This window comes from Solea senegalensis, linkage group LG15, assembly GCF_019176455.1.
Source record: "Solea senegalensis isolate Sse05_10M linkage group LG15, IFAPA_SoseM_1, whole genome shotgun sequence".
Lineage (NCBI taxonomy): Eukaryota > Metazoa > Chordata > Actinopteri > Pleuronectiformes > Soleidae > Solea > Solea senegalensis.
The window spans coordinates 8592429-8605845 of NC_058035.1; the positions used below are offsets into that span (position 1 = coordinate 8592429).

Consider the following 13417-nt stretch of genomic DNA (forward strand, 5'->3'; position numbering starts at 1 on the left):
AACATGCACCGAGTGACAAGAACCAAAAACTATGGAAAGCAGATTCCATTATGGACTTTAATTATTCCTTCATTTGAATTGCAACATAATTACAATTTTTCACTGCAGCCGGAACGATGTGGTGATGATGTAGTGCAATTCCATGAGCTTATTCACTATATACATGACCTTTTTAAGCAACAGCTTAAGGCTGTTTTTCCTGATTTTTTTAAATCACATCAATCTTAAGTGTGTAGTAGATGTGGGGAAATTCTTTTACATGGATATTTCACCTGTGTGTGATAAAATGAAGGATGAGGGGATGATTTAAATAAAGGATGCATAGGGAGAGAGGCCCACATTGTGCACTTATGAGATGAAAGTGATATTTACGAGGCAGTGCCACAGTTACTAAACACCCATAAAGCACAGCACGTACAGTATGTATAAAACTCGGATTGATTTTTTTTGCTGCGTCGCTGCACAACTCGCCAATATTTATAATCTGAGTGATGCCTAAATGAAAGACTTAATCTGTACAGCATATTTCATTTCATGTGGCCAAAACAAAAATGTATATAGTGTACAGATATATTATACAGAACATCATGACAACAAAACTGGATATACTCAGTTGAAGAACATTCAGAACACCAGGCTCTCCTCGTCTTTTGCTACAAATAATGAATCACGAGCAGACTGCTTGAGTTTATATGTTAATCTGGCAATTATTGTCACCCCCGACAGTAAAGAATATGTCAGTTCATGATGGTGTAAAACATGAGATACAGGGACTGTAACACCTTCATGTTCTTCAGAACCCTCTGAAATCTCAAACTTAAACAGATCAATTACCATGCAACTGCTTTTGTATAGCAGGTTGTATCCGGTAGAGGGTAAGAGCACTGAATTGCTTTAGATGAGGAGTAATTACGCTGAGGTTCTTTGTGGATGCAGTCGTTTGGCTTTTATAAAAGTCCTTGTAAACAACATGCACGCCATTAAAAATCAACATCAAACATCCCCTACAGTTGCTGTGTGCAGGTAGTTAACGTGACATGATAAAAAAAAAAGATATTCAGTGATGATCTCAGTGAAGTGATGGCAGCATGTTGTAGCACAAATGACCGACAATGCAAAATTGTTTAGCTGTGACCACCATCATGTATTGCTTTAACACTGTTTAACCTCTGCTGGCTTAAACATTCTCATGTTTAAACAAGGGCATTGATTTGACAAGCAGGTCGCCTAACGTGGCAATCTGCTAAACGTTCCCTTTATATGGGTGTTGGCCTCTTTGTTGATGGTCATCGTCTGCTGCCTGGTCAGCATATTATTCCGTTCTTTTTCCTCTCCACTTGGGTGACTTGGACTGACTGGATAATTACATCTTCTCATGCTGCCCTGTGCCACAATTCTCCACTGTTCCCTTGGGCCAGATGCCAATAAGGGAGGAGAGATCACTGTAGATCCATCACTGCGAATAGATCACCATCAGTAAGGGCACTGGAGAGGGCTGGATTTGGCAGACAGTGGAGTGAAGGGTCACAGTATGTGGCCAGCAGCTGGCAGATTGGACCAGGGACTGAACGTGCACAGCAAAACCAGGGCATGTTGTGCAGGAGCGTGTTGCTTAAAGTGACACAATGTAGGATTGTACCTTCAAATCATGGCATGACAGATGCAGCACAGAAACGGAGGGGGTTAAGGAGAGAAAATAAATAAGAGGCTGGACAAGGAGAGAGAATTGGTTCTATATATAAAATAAAATGCCATATCTTAGGCTAATCAGAGGACATGTTTTGTTGCACATTAGAGGTTGTTCTTGCTCTTGTAACAAACAATACCATTTACTGACTGTAGGGAGAACCAGAGAGCAAATCCTACGTTGTGGTCCTTTAATATGACAAATTACTTTTTCCCATTTTCTGTCTTTCTCCTTGGAGGACACCAAGGGCAGGATGATAGAAGGCAAAGATCAAGCAGGCGTTTGAGTCCAACTTTCTCCAATTATTTCATGTCTCTCATCCTTATCCCTCGTCAGTCTTCCGCGTTCAGGCCTGCCTGATGTTTAGTGTGCTTTACCTGTAGAACTGTACCTCCACAACTGGAGTGTGTCCCAGTATTTTGGCGCCCTCAGATTTGCAAACACAATGCATTGGGGTTTTGAAAAGTGTAGAAAGGGAGGAAATAAATAGCCATAATGGGTTGGGGAGAATGAACCGCAGGCCCATTGAAATCCTCTCTCTGCAGTGGCCACGGTGTCCAAAGCCTGGGGGAATCCAAAAATGTCCCAGTGTTAAATCCTCAATTGTCTGTTTGGTTATGTGTGCCTACTAGGTGAAAATAAGACTTTATAGCAGTTCTAAAAGGCTCTTAAGCTGTTAAGATTTGTTTAATTACCACTTGCTAACAAATGTCTCTACCAATGTAGTATATTCATTATATGCATATGTTGGTTTCCTTATTCATTTGTAGTATGATTCAGAGAATAATAGATAGATATATCATAGATTTGAAGCATTGCTATCTGTGAAATATCACTCATTACTTATTTGACATTAGCAAGCGATTCATTGAAGTTGCACCAGACTAAATAAAACAGTTCATTTAATATTCTTCTGCAGAACCTGTTACCTAACTGCTCATTTTCAATGCTAATGGAAATCACACTCTGCATTTCCCTTATTTTAAAAGGCACAATGCTTTGCATTTTTCTTACATATATATACTGTATATTTTTTTATAAATCATTCAATAATTGATGTAGAGTTTAGAATTTATTCCCACATCATTATTATTTCATTTCATGTGGAGGATATAAGAGGAGAAATCAAACACTGCACTGAACTCCCTTTAGTTAAACAAGATAGAGAGTGATGCTCAATTCGGTGCCTTTCTCTATCGCAGCCTTTTGCTGCCACCATGTGGCGTGAGAAGGAAAAAATATCTCTCTTTAACTGAGAGTCAAGCCATAATGACACATCACATATTCTCTTTGTTCAGTGAATGATCACACACAGACCCTCATACATTTACAGACGATGGCAATAATAACAACGTGACGACCTGATTGCTGCCTCCCTCCTCTTGGTTTGATGAAAATATTATTCAGTGACAATTCAGAAATGTGATGCCCCGTCTAATAGTGCACCGTAGAATGATGTGGGGGGGTTTTTTAACGGACCATTAACTGTGTTAACCTTGATGTTTTCTGTCTCTGTCAAACTACTTAAGTCATTCACACTGTCCTTTCGCTCCTCCTCCTCCTCCTCTCCGATTCTTTTATATCTCTTGTCTCTCTGCCTCTCTATTGTGTGTGTGCGTGCTTGCATGTGTGTTAACCAGTATTTGGACTATCCTGCAGGCAAAGGCCCAGAGACAATTTTTGCGGGTCAGAATCTGAACGATAATGAGTGGCACACGGTGCGTGTGTTCAGGAGGGGCAAGAGTTTGAAACTGACGGTTGATGATCTGCCGCCTGTAGAAGGTACTTCTCCTCATCTCTTGCTTTGACATGGTATTTTTCCTCCTATAAACCTAAATTATCTCTGACATGTATTGGTGTTGGACTCTCAGATTCTAGGTAAGAAACAAGCTTGCTAGAAAAACAGAGGTATTCCTTTGTACTAGGCAGTGCTGAGAATATGGCACTTTTAATTAGGGACCGAGCACTCACACAGTGTGAGAGGACCTATTGTAATTCTAAGAATTATTTCAATTAAAATTATCTAAAGAAACAGCAGTTGGTGAATAAAATAAACTATTGGTGACCATTTAATTGCACAGCATGGGCCTGCGTAACTGTCATATTTAAACCCCCTCCCTCTTCTGCTGATCAAAGGTCAAATGGCAGGTGACCACACCCAGCTGGAGTTCCATAACATTGAGACTGGCATCGTGACAGAGAAGCGATTCTTGTCCATTGTGCCGTCCAACTTCATCGGCCACCTCCAGAGCCTCTCCTTCAACGGCATGGCCTACATAGACCTCTGTAAAAATGGTGACATTGATTACTGTGAGCTCAACGCCATGATTGGTTTCAAGAACATCATCGCTGACCCCATCACGTTCAAGTCTCGCTCCAGCTACGTGACCCTCACCACCCTGCAGGCCTACTACTCCATGCACCTTTTCTTTCAATTCAAAACCACTTCCTCAGACGGTCTCATCCTTTACAACAGCGGGGATGGGAATGACTTCATCGTGGTGGAGCTGGTCAAAGGGTAAGTGTGTTGTACCCAAGTAGGAAACACCAGCACGTTTCATGAAACTCTTAGAACACAGAGCATTTTGGCTGTTTTTTTACTATTACTATGTTACAGTATGTGTATACTGTAACATAGTAAGGGTATAAAAAATGTGCAATATAGAGTGTCTTATATCCTTTTTTTTCAGCTCAACCTCGACAATCACCAACTATATAAACACACCTGAGCAAAAAGTACTCAAAATGGTTCAAATCGGATTGAATTTGTGAAAATTTGGAAATACGTCACAGTTCAAAGCTCACTTAGCTAGTTTTTATGAACAAAAAGAAAAGAAAAAAGTCTATTTTGTGACTTCTGCAAAATTATTGCTAAATTACCTTTTTGAAAGCCTGAATATGTGACCTATAAACAGGAGTTGTGTATTATTCCCACTGCAAATTACCTTGGTTGCACCTGTGGCACAGATCTGAGCACTAAGGGTTAACAAGTATAGACTCAAAGTGCTTTCATATGCTATTCAACAAATACATGGCATAATTGTCCATAATGTGTTTATTTTGAGGATATCATAACACATTTGGGCCACATGGATAGTGGAATAGTGGCTAGTTATAGTGGAATTGTGGCTAGCCCTGTTGTGTGCAGCAAAGTCAGCAAAATGACCCAGGTTTGCGACCCAGTCTGACCAAGAGCCTTTCTGCATTGAGTTTGCATGTTCTCCAAAAACATGCAGGGGTTCATTGGACACTCTAAACGGACCGTAGGTGTGACTGCGAGAGTGAAAGGTTTGTCTCTGAGTGTTGACCCTGTGATGAACTGGCGACCTGTCCAGGGTGTACTCCGCCTTTCGCCCCGTGTCAGCTGGGATTGGCACCAGTGTCTCTGTGACCTTCATGTACAGGATGAAGTGGTAGACCTTTTGTCACTGCTGGGGCAACAGTTTACTTCTCAACTCTTTTCTTGAAACACACAACTTCATTTCTAGAGCAGACCGACCTCCCAGCAGGTGTGAAGACAAGCAAATGTGAAAAGCCAAAAAAAAAAAAAGCTTTAAACCGTGTTGAATGATAGTTTTATAACTGTGAAGCAGGATGTCTGTTTATGTAAGACTATCTATATAAATGGATTGTGGTTTTAATAATGCAACTCGTCAGACCGTACGACAGTCTCTAAACAGAATATAATTTGTGACAGCTTTTTAAAGCCATTATTATAGGAATTCAAATTATTTTCTTATCACCTATGAGCCAGAATATTTTCTAAAAGAGCTTCTGGCTATTGCTGTTCTGTATAAATCTCCATGAAGGCACAACAAACAGCCGACATAAAAGGGAATCAACTACACTAGGGTGCATTTCTTATTTCATAGCTGCAGCTATAGAGTGACCTTCTTTAGTACTGCCTGAAGTTAACTTTTTTTTTTTGTTCACCATAGCTAACAGTAAAGCCATACATTTGAATTTAAATGAGCACATAAATTATAAATTGAAAAAAAGAAAACATTGAACACCCAATTTGTTCAATAACGCCAAGACTCCTTTGCAACCTGCCAATTATTTAGCTCAGTTTCAGACAGCTGCTCTTCCTGATACTCTCATATCTTCACATTTGAACACACAGGCGCACAGCAACACCAGCAACATCATTCCACTTTTCAGAGTTTCATTATACTTTTACGTTTTTTTTACCATAATGAAAAAACCTTGCAAAAAATGTCACATTATCATACAAAAAAAAGCATTGTTGGCCACACTAATTATAAACTATATCCACATGGTATTTGATGCTTTCATATTGTTTTCATGTCCTTCCATTTCTGTGCATGGCTGCACACCCTCATATTATATTATAATCTCTTTTTTTGTCCTCGCAGTTACCTGCACTATGTGTCCGACCTGGGGAATGGAGCTCACTTGATCAAAGGCAACTCTAACAAGCCCCTTAACGACAACCACTGGCATAATGTAGTCATCTCCAGGGACACCAACAACTTCCACACTGTCAAGATTGATACAAAGGTCACCACGCAGACAACCACAGGAGCCAAAAACCTGGACCTGAAGGGTACGTAGACAAAGAGTTTTTAGATTTCGGTAAATTAGGACAGCAGTGGCCTAGGGGGACAAAAAAAAAAAAAACAGGACTGTGGTCGCGAGAGGTTGCAGCAGCCGGAGAAACGCTCAGGGTTTGGAGGGATAAAAGCAACACTTAGCCCTTACACTTTACCACCAAGAACATAACCTCATGTCTGTTTAGTACACAACACTGGCAGCTTATAGAAAAGACCATTTGTCATTAGCAAAGCAACCTCAGACAAAAGTACCCTGTCATCTAGAACAATATTTGCCTAATTAGTTCTTCACATTATTGTAAAACATGTAATTGTTGTCAGAAAACAACTTTAATGTCTTTAATTAATCAGTACTAAGGGGTTTACAGATTTATGAACAAAACTGACAGTAATTAACCCTCTGCATTAGAGGGTTAATTACTTGCTTTATCAACTGTTTTCATTAGCTAGATGTAACTTTAATTAGATATGGAATGTTCAGTGTTCTATAAACTATGACCCTCATGTGTCTTGAATTTCCTTTGGGATCAATAAAGTATGTATCTATCTATCTATCTATCATGAGTGAATGTTCCTGTAAGCTGTGCACCACATTTTCTTCCCACTAGAGGGCAGTGTTGTCACATTCTTCATATTTTCACAGGTAACCTTTACATTGGCGGGGTGTCTAAGGAGTTGTACAAGCAGCTGCCAAAGCTAGTGCATGCCAAGGAGGGTTTCCAGGGTTGTCTGGCATCAATGGATTTGAACGGCCGGCTCCCAGACCTGATGTCAGATGCTCTGGACTGCGTGGGACAGATTGAGAGAGGCTGTGAAGGTGAGCAGTCTCCCAATCCACTTAGGAAATGTCATTTCTGTGGCTGGTGATTCGTCCCTGTCAGACTTGGTCTGTTTCTGGTTTGCAAAAGCTCCTGTCCAACATTTTATTTAAAAAAAAAAAAAAAGTTTGCTGTTTTTTTTAATTCCTTTAGTCACTCTGGTCTCTCACCCCCAAGTGTAAAACAACATGCTATTTCAGCTCAGTCATACTTGTCCGACAAGGCCATACATTAATTGTGAAGCACATCCACACACACGCGCTGCCAACCTGTGGCGTGTAATTTAACATCCATAAAGTGTGTTAGTATTCTGTTAGAATGCATCAAGCGCTGACACCCCTCTACAGGCAATCATTTCCGTTTCACTTGGCCATAATCTGATTATTCTCTCTGCCATATTTGTACTGCCAGTGTTATTATCCATTTTATACCCATTCTGTTTTGCACTATGCATGCTTGCTGGCTCTGAGAGTTTGCCAGGAGCAATCCTTTTGAATTATGTATGAAGCCTTTGTTGCATGCATGAATATAATTTGCCCATTCTAATGTGTGCGCCACATCCAGAGACAATATTTGATTTATTTTTCATCGTGACTCACTTAGTTTAATTTCTCAATTCATCTGGTCTGTGTTTTTTTTTTCTTCTATTGACAGCACAACTGTCTTTTCAACATTACCAATGTAATCAGACTTGTTGCTGATGTTGCACGTCACCCAGAATCCGTGGTTGCTCTCGCTGAAAGACAGCTTCCATGACAGTGCATTCACTAGATTGTGGTGACAGCATATACAGTCGTTATTGATGGTATATGAGTAAAGTAGGGATCGTTTCAGATTATGCATGAGCATAAATAGCCAATGTTTCTGCTGTTTTAAAAATGTATGTAAGTTCATGGACAAAGCATGTCCCATGAACATTATAATGGACTACCTTCACATTACTTAGTCTATTTGGAGTCTTGTGTAACCTGGCCTCCATTAGGCAGAACAGTGAGCTGCTTCCACACTCTGTGTTTCTGTTACTCCACCTCTGACATGTCGGTGTTTTACTTACAGCTGGTACACTTTGCCTTTTCCATCTCCCTATAATTTTGCTGACAGTTTGCATTGATGAAAGCTGACTTGCAGGGTAGACAGCTTTGTCTGTTTGATATGGAGTCCACTTCCCTCTTTGCATCTGAAATGCCTCCGCCCCAAGCAGTTTCTACCTCCACACCTCCTGCACCTCCTTGAACAAAATAACTCAGATTGCCATTTATTCACCTGCCATATGGAGTGGCCTTCTGTTCCTTAAAAATACTACAGCCATTGCATCACAAATTTGATTTGCTTTAGCATACTGTATGCCCCGCCCCCCTTCCATTCACATACTGTACATTATTGTTATTGCAGGACTGAATATTAACTACAATGTTTAGTTCTTCATGAGCTTCCCATGAATTTTTTTTTTTATATTTTTATTTTTAATATTAATAATATGCACTAAAGCTATTTGTTTTACATGTAATACATGTCCACCTTTGCCATATGTATATTATTATCACTTCTTTATCACATACAGGAATAAGATAAGAAAAAAAACGTTTAAATGTACATTGAAAAACAAATAGCATGACTGACCAGTATGTTTGCATATATTTTATATGGAAATAGGATTTTCTAATCATCCAATTAACGTTAACTTTTTTTTTGTATTGCCATTTCATAACAATGTTTGCATTACTGTATAATCCTCTGACATGCCTGCTTTTATTACCTTAGAATAACATCTTGACATCTAGAGCCCACCATGTCTGACACACACTCTCACAGTGAAGAACACTGGCTCTAGAAAGGACCTTTTGTGCTTAATATTACCAGAAGGCCACCATATTTTCTCTAAGAGAGAAAGTCTGCTCGTCATCTTTAATTGTTTTCACTTTTTTATATGTCAGACATAAGCGGTATGGCCACAAAATGGTGATCATTGTGTTAACCTGACTCATCATAAGTCGAGCAAAGTCAAATTAGCAAATTCCATATAACAAATTCCACTCTGAATGGTTTGTTAAGCAGTGGAATCTTGAGTATATCATACAATTAAATGCTTATTATTTGAATTTTATTCAAATGTCTTGCATGTTAATCATGACGCACTGTCTTGTTTTGTTTTTTCCTTGTATAGTGAAAAGCACACGATGTGCAGCTTTTTGCTTTAGCAATTTAGCTTTTTTTTTTTTCATTATTGTTATTTTTCAGCTGTGAGTGGGCTTCAGCAAATGCTTGAACCATTAAAGCAGTTACCATAGCTACTGTGAGGCTGACCAGCACACCCTTTATTTAGAAGAAAAAAAAAAAGATCATATAGACAAGGACGGGAGTGAAATATGTATTTAACAACTGAGCAACTAAAACATTTCATCGATGATGATGAAAACAGATAATGGGTTATTATGGCAGTAAAGGTGAGTTATGCATGAATGGATGTAGGAAACTGGACTTGAGTTCAGCTCAGACTGACGGAGCAACTGAGGAACTGATGGTTATTAAACACCTAGATTTAAAACACATCTGGAAGCACACTTACTTCCCCTGGTGTTAAAAAAAAAACACATGAATAACTCAGGAGCCTGCAACTTAAGAACAAAGAATCATTGTCCTTTCGAAGCTGCTAATAACACACAGTGTGGGGTGATCCAGTTGCATTTGATTGATTGTCTGCAGGATGTGTGACAGTTTGGAGATGGGAAGGAGAATTACATTACAGAGTGTGCAATTTGGTGGAGAGACAAGTTACTGTGGTGTAACAATAATCAAGCCACATCACAAGTAAACACCGTCTAAATGCACACTACTTTACCGCACAAAAGCAAGATGGAAATCGAGGCTGTAACCGTATCTGTACTTTAATACGGTGCTATTCTTGATTGGAAATGGAACGGAAATAAAATATTTCAATCAATAGTCAGTTTGATGTGTTGAGAAATATGTTACATGTGTCTGTTATTGTTCAGGTCGTGATTTCAGTCACCATATTTGTCAAAGGAATACAATAAGACGACACAGTTGCCAGTGTGTTTTCATAGAATGCTGTATGTTTTGTGTACTAGGTTCAGCGTGACTATTCATGTCACTGCAGACTCAATCTGTAGATTTCGCCGCCTGTTGTATGGTAAACGTCTGCTCACCAAGTTGCTATTTGTGTCCACATCCAGGCCCCAGCACTACATGCCAAGAGGACTCGTGTGCCAACCAGGGCGTGTGCCTGCAGCAGTGGGAGGGCTTCAGCTGTGACTGCAGCATGACAACGTTTGGCGGGCCGTTGTGTAATGACGGTAAGATTCAATCTTTCCTATTCAAACATGGATTTTTTTTGATTCATTCTGTTTGTCATAGAAGCTGGGTGTCCACATAGTAAACGTGGAATTTTATTGACTTTGCACCCTTAAACGATGGGGTTTCTTCATTACATTTAAGTCCTGATAAATCACACAAGACGACGCTGTTCAAACTCATCTTCGTTCCATCTGTTATGCTGAATAAACACTTTCAGGAAATCCTTGGTGCTAGACAATTAAAAGGTGGGTGTAACAGCAGCTGGGTCATTTTTATCCTGTTTGTTCACACACCGTTCCAGCTTGTCACTGTTTCCCGTCTAAGTGCTATATTTGGATTTGGAGGAGCACATTTTTTTTTTTGCCATTGTTGTCATATTTTGCTCTGCAATTATTCAGGCAAGTAGAAACTGGTATGACCGTCTGGGTGACCGATTGGTCATTTGGCACAGGTTTTATTTCAGAGGCTCTGCTTGGAGTAAAGTAAATGTTGACTTCGCAGAGAGAGTCAATACCGCTGATTCTCCGAAAAGGGCAGAGGCTTCCACATTTGTGACATCTGCCTGACGGTTCAGCGAAAGCTCATTAAAACTTGAGAGACATGCCACCAGAGGGAGCAACAAACATTGTGTTCTGCTAAATAAAACATCAACAACAAGTCAAACTAGCAACAAATAAATGACATGTAGCAAATTATGCACTTGAATTCCACTAGGCTGCCGTTGAGTACTGCATTAGCTGCTATGATTACATTGCAGGTACACTCACATCTCTGTGTCTTCAGAGGACATTGCACTGATTTACATCCATTCCCTTGATACTTAATCTAGCTTCACCATTACTGCTACTTATCATTCCCCTAACTGTAACCTTCACCTAACCTTATCCTAACCTTTACGTGCTCTTTCACTAAAATATAATGCTTTACAAGGGTCCTTGTGTCATTCCAAGCTCAGATAAATGGGAGGTGTAAAAACCTCTGCCAAATCAAATATGCAGATCATCCGCTGTGGCAAACCCACGAGAGGGAGACGCCGAAATATAAATATATATATATGTATGTATATATATAAACATATTACAAGGACTTGCTTTTAGGCCCCTTGAGAAAGGCAAGTTCCGCTAATGTGGAACGCACACACGCACGCACACAATCCAATTGTAATCCAAAGTGTAATTTAAAAGTTCTGCAATATTAATCTCTGTTAAAGACAGTTAAATGGGCATCTTGTTTTAAGGACTATTTACTGATTAATGCTTCGCTTTTGGGAAAACTAGGCTAATGTCTGCTCTGCTTTTAGAAAATGGGCTACTTCCTTATGCCAAACATGCACAGGGGATTTTGTGTGGTCATTATTTTCTTCTGCAGTGGTTCACACAGTACGGGGTGAATGGACAAAGTGCTGAACTGCATTAAAGCAAAAGAAGGAGAGTGGGCACTCTGGGGATGACACACAAGCAGAGGAGAGCGCACCATAAATGTTAATGCATTCTGTGTCACATCTACTATCCTGATAAGGCTACGTCTTTTGTTATCAAGAGAAAGTGTTAATAGTTTCCCGAGCAACCCCACAGCCTGAACATATCTACAGCCTATGATAACACTAAAAGGATTCTTCTGTCCATGAGCTGAGGGGTTGAGTGTAGCTTGTCCTGATCCAAGCTCTCCCCTGCTCGTTTTACTCTCTCCCTTTCATTCCTCAAACCTTGTTTGACTCAACAGTGGAGTAAGGCTCACGCAGGAGGTGTTAAGGGATATTTTTGATGACGAACTCCAAGTGAACCTTCCTTGAGCGTCATGGAAAAAAAAAAAAAAGACGTACAATGTGGAAGTGTTTTTTTCCTTCTTTGTTTCTGTCATACATATTCATCCCGAGCAAGGCTGCGCAGCTTGTTCCAGCATTGGGAGCATAACACCTCACAGGACACGTATGCATATATTATATCTCGGCAAAAAGTGAACCGACCTGCTGAGTCTTGTACTGTTAGTCTCATTATTCCAGCTGACCTGACAAAACGACGAGGGAAACAATAGGAAAGATCAATGTGCAGGCCCCGGGGATGTAATGTGTGACCACCAGAAACAGACTTTCTGAGAAATCCCGCTCCCTACAGAGAGTCTGAACCAGTCCTCAGAATAGTGATGCAAGACGGCCTAACTCTGCCAATGAGAAATCTATGAGAAGGAGAAATGAAGCTGGAGATGGTTGAGGTTTTTATCTGAGTTGATGGATTGTCATGGGGATCGAGGGAATGAGTGAGGCATCTCTTAGGAAAATATCACTCTTTACTAGACAGATTTGCATAAGCTGAAATTCTGGCAATTTACGACAGCGCTGTGTCTCCAGTCAGGAATTTTCAGGGGAGGTTTTCTGCATTTCCACATATTTCTCTAGCGGGTATAATCTTGGCATCTTGCCTGCTCAGAAGAACAGCTCCATTTCACAGTTCCTGGCCCCTGTAGCATTTTAAGTGAGGATGAATTGTACAGCTGTCAGTCACAAATCACAAAGGGACTAATATGTCTAATACACCGATACCATCTCATCATTCAAGGCATGTAAATGAAAAATGTCCAACTACAGCAATTTGAATGTCCTCTTATTGGCATTTATTGTAGACTCGTTGCAGTGATAGATTAGGATTGTGGAATCCATTCATTTGAAAAATCGTAAAATGTCACACAAAGTAAATGGTGTTACTGGGAGTGCTGCACATTCACCATGGGAGATAATCCCAAATGCTGATTTGTCATCAAGGTTAAATAACTCTACTCCTTCCAAGCAAGCACCACAGATTTATTTTTGTTATTTTATTATTATTTTTTCCTCATGAGGTTTGAAATCGCAATGAAAGTAAAAGGATCTCAGTAATTTAGCATTATTTAACAATGAAGGGAAAAAACTCAGCATGCAGTGTCGTGTGGCAAGTACCCAAAACAATTCTGTGATGCTATTTATGGCCAAAATAAGCATGGCATTCTGACTGTTTCATTCTGAGGAGGATTTAGACTAATGTGTCTGT

At 39.9% G+C, this 13417-nt stretch overlaps 1 protein-coding gene across 27 annotated transcripts in view; it reads left to right on the plus strand.

Moving 5' to 3' along the window:
• LOC122782306 (neurexin-1a) overlaps positions 1-13417 on the plus strand; it is a 215725-nt gene that overhangs the window by 96933 nt on the left and 105375 nt on the right. For all 27 annotated transcript variants that reach the window (XM_044046648.1, XM_044046618.1, XM_044046625.1 and 24 more), the window contains 5 exons: positions 3347-3469; positions 3824-4205; positions 6064-6254; positions 6905-7078; positions 10274-10393. In XM_044046648.1, coding sequence (XP_043902583.1) covers positions 3347-3469; positions 3824-4205; positions 6064-6254; positions 6905-7078; positions 10274-10393 — 990 coding nt within the window. The remainder of the gene's footprint in view (positions 1-3346; positions 3470-3823; positions 4206-6063; positions 6255-6904; positions 7079-10273; positions 10394-13417) is intronic.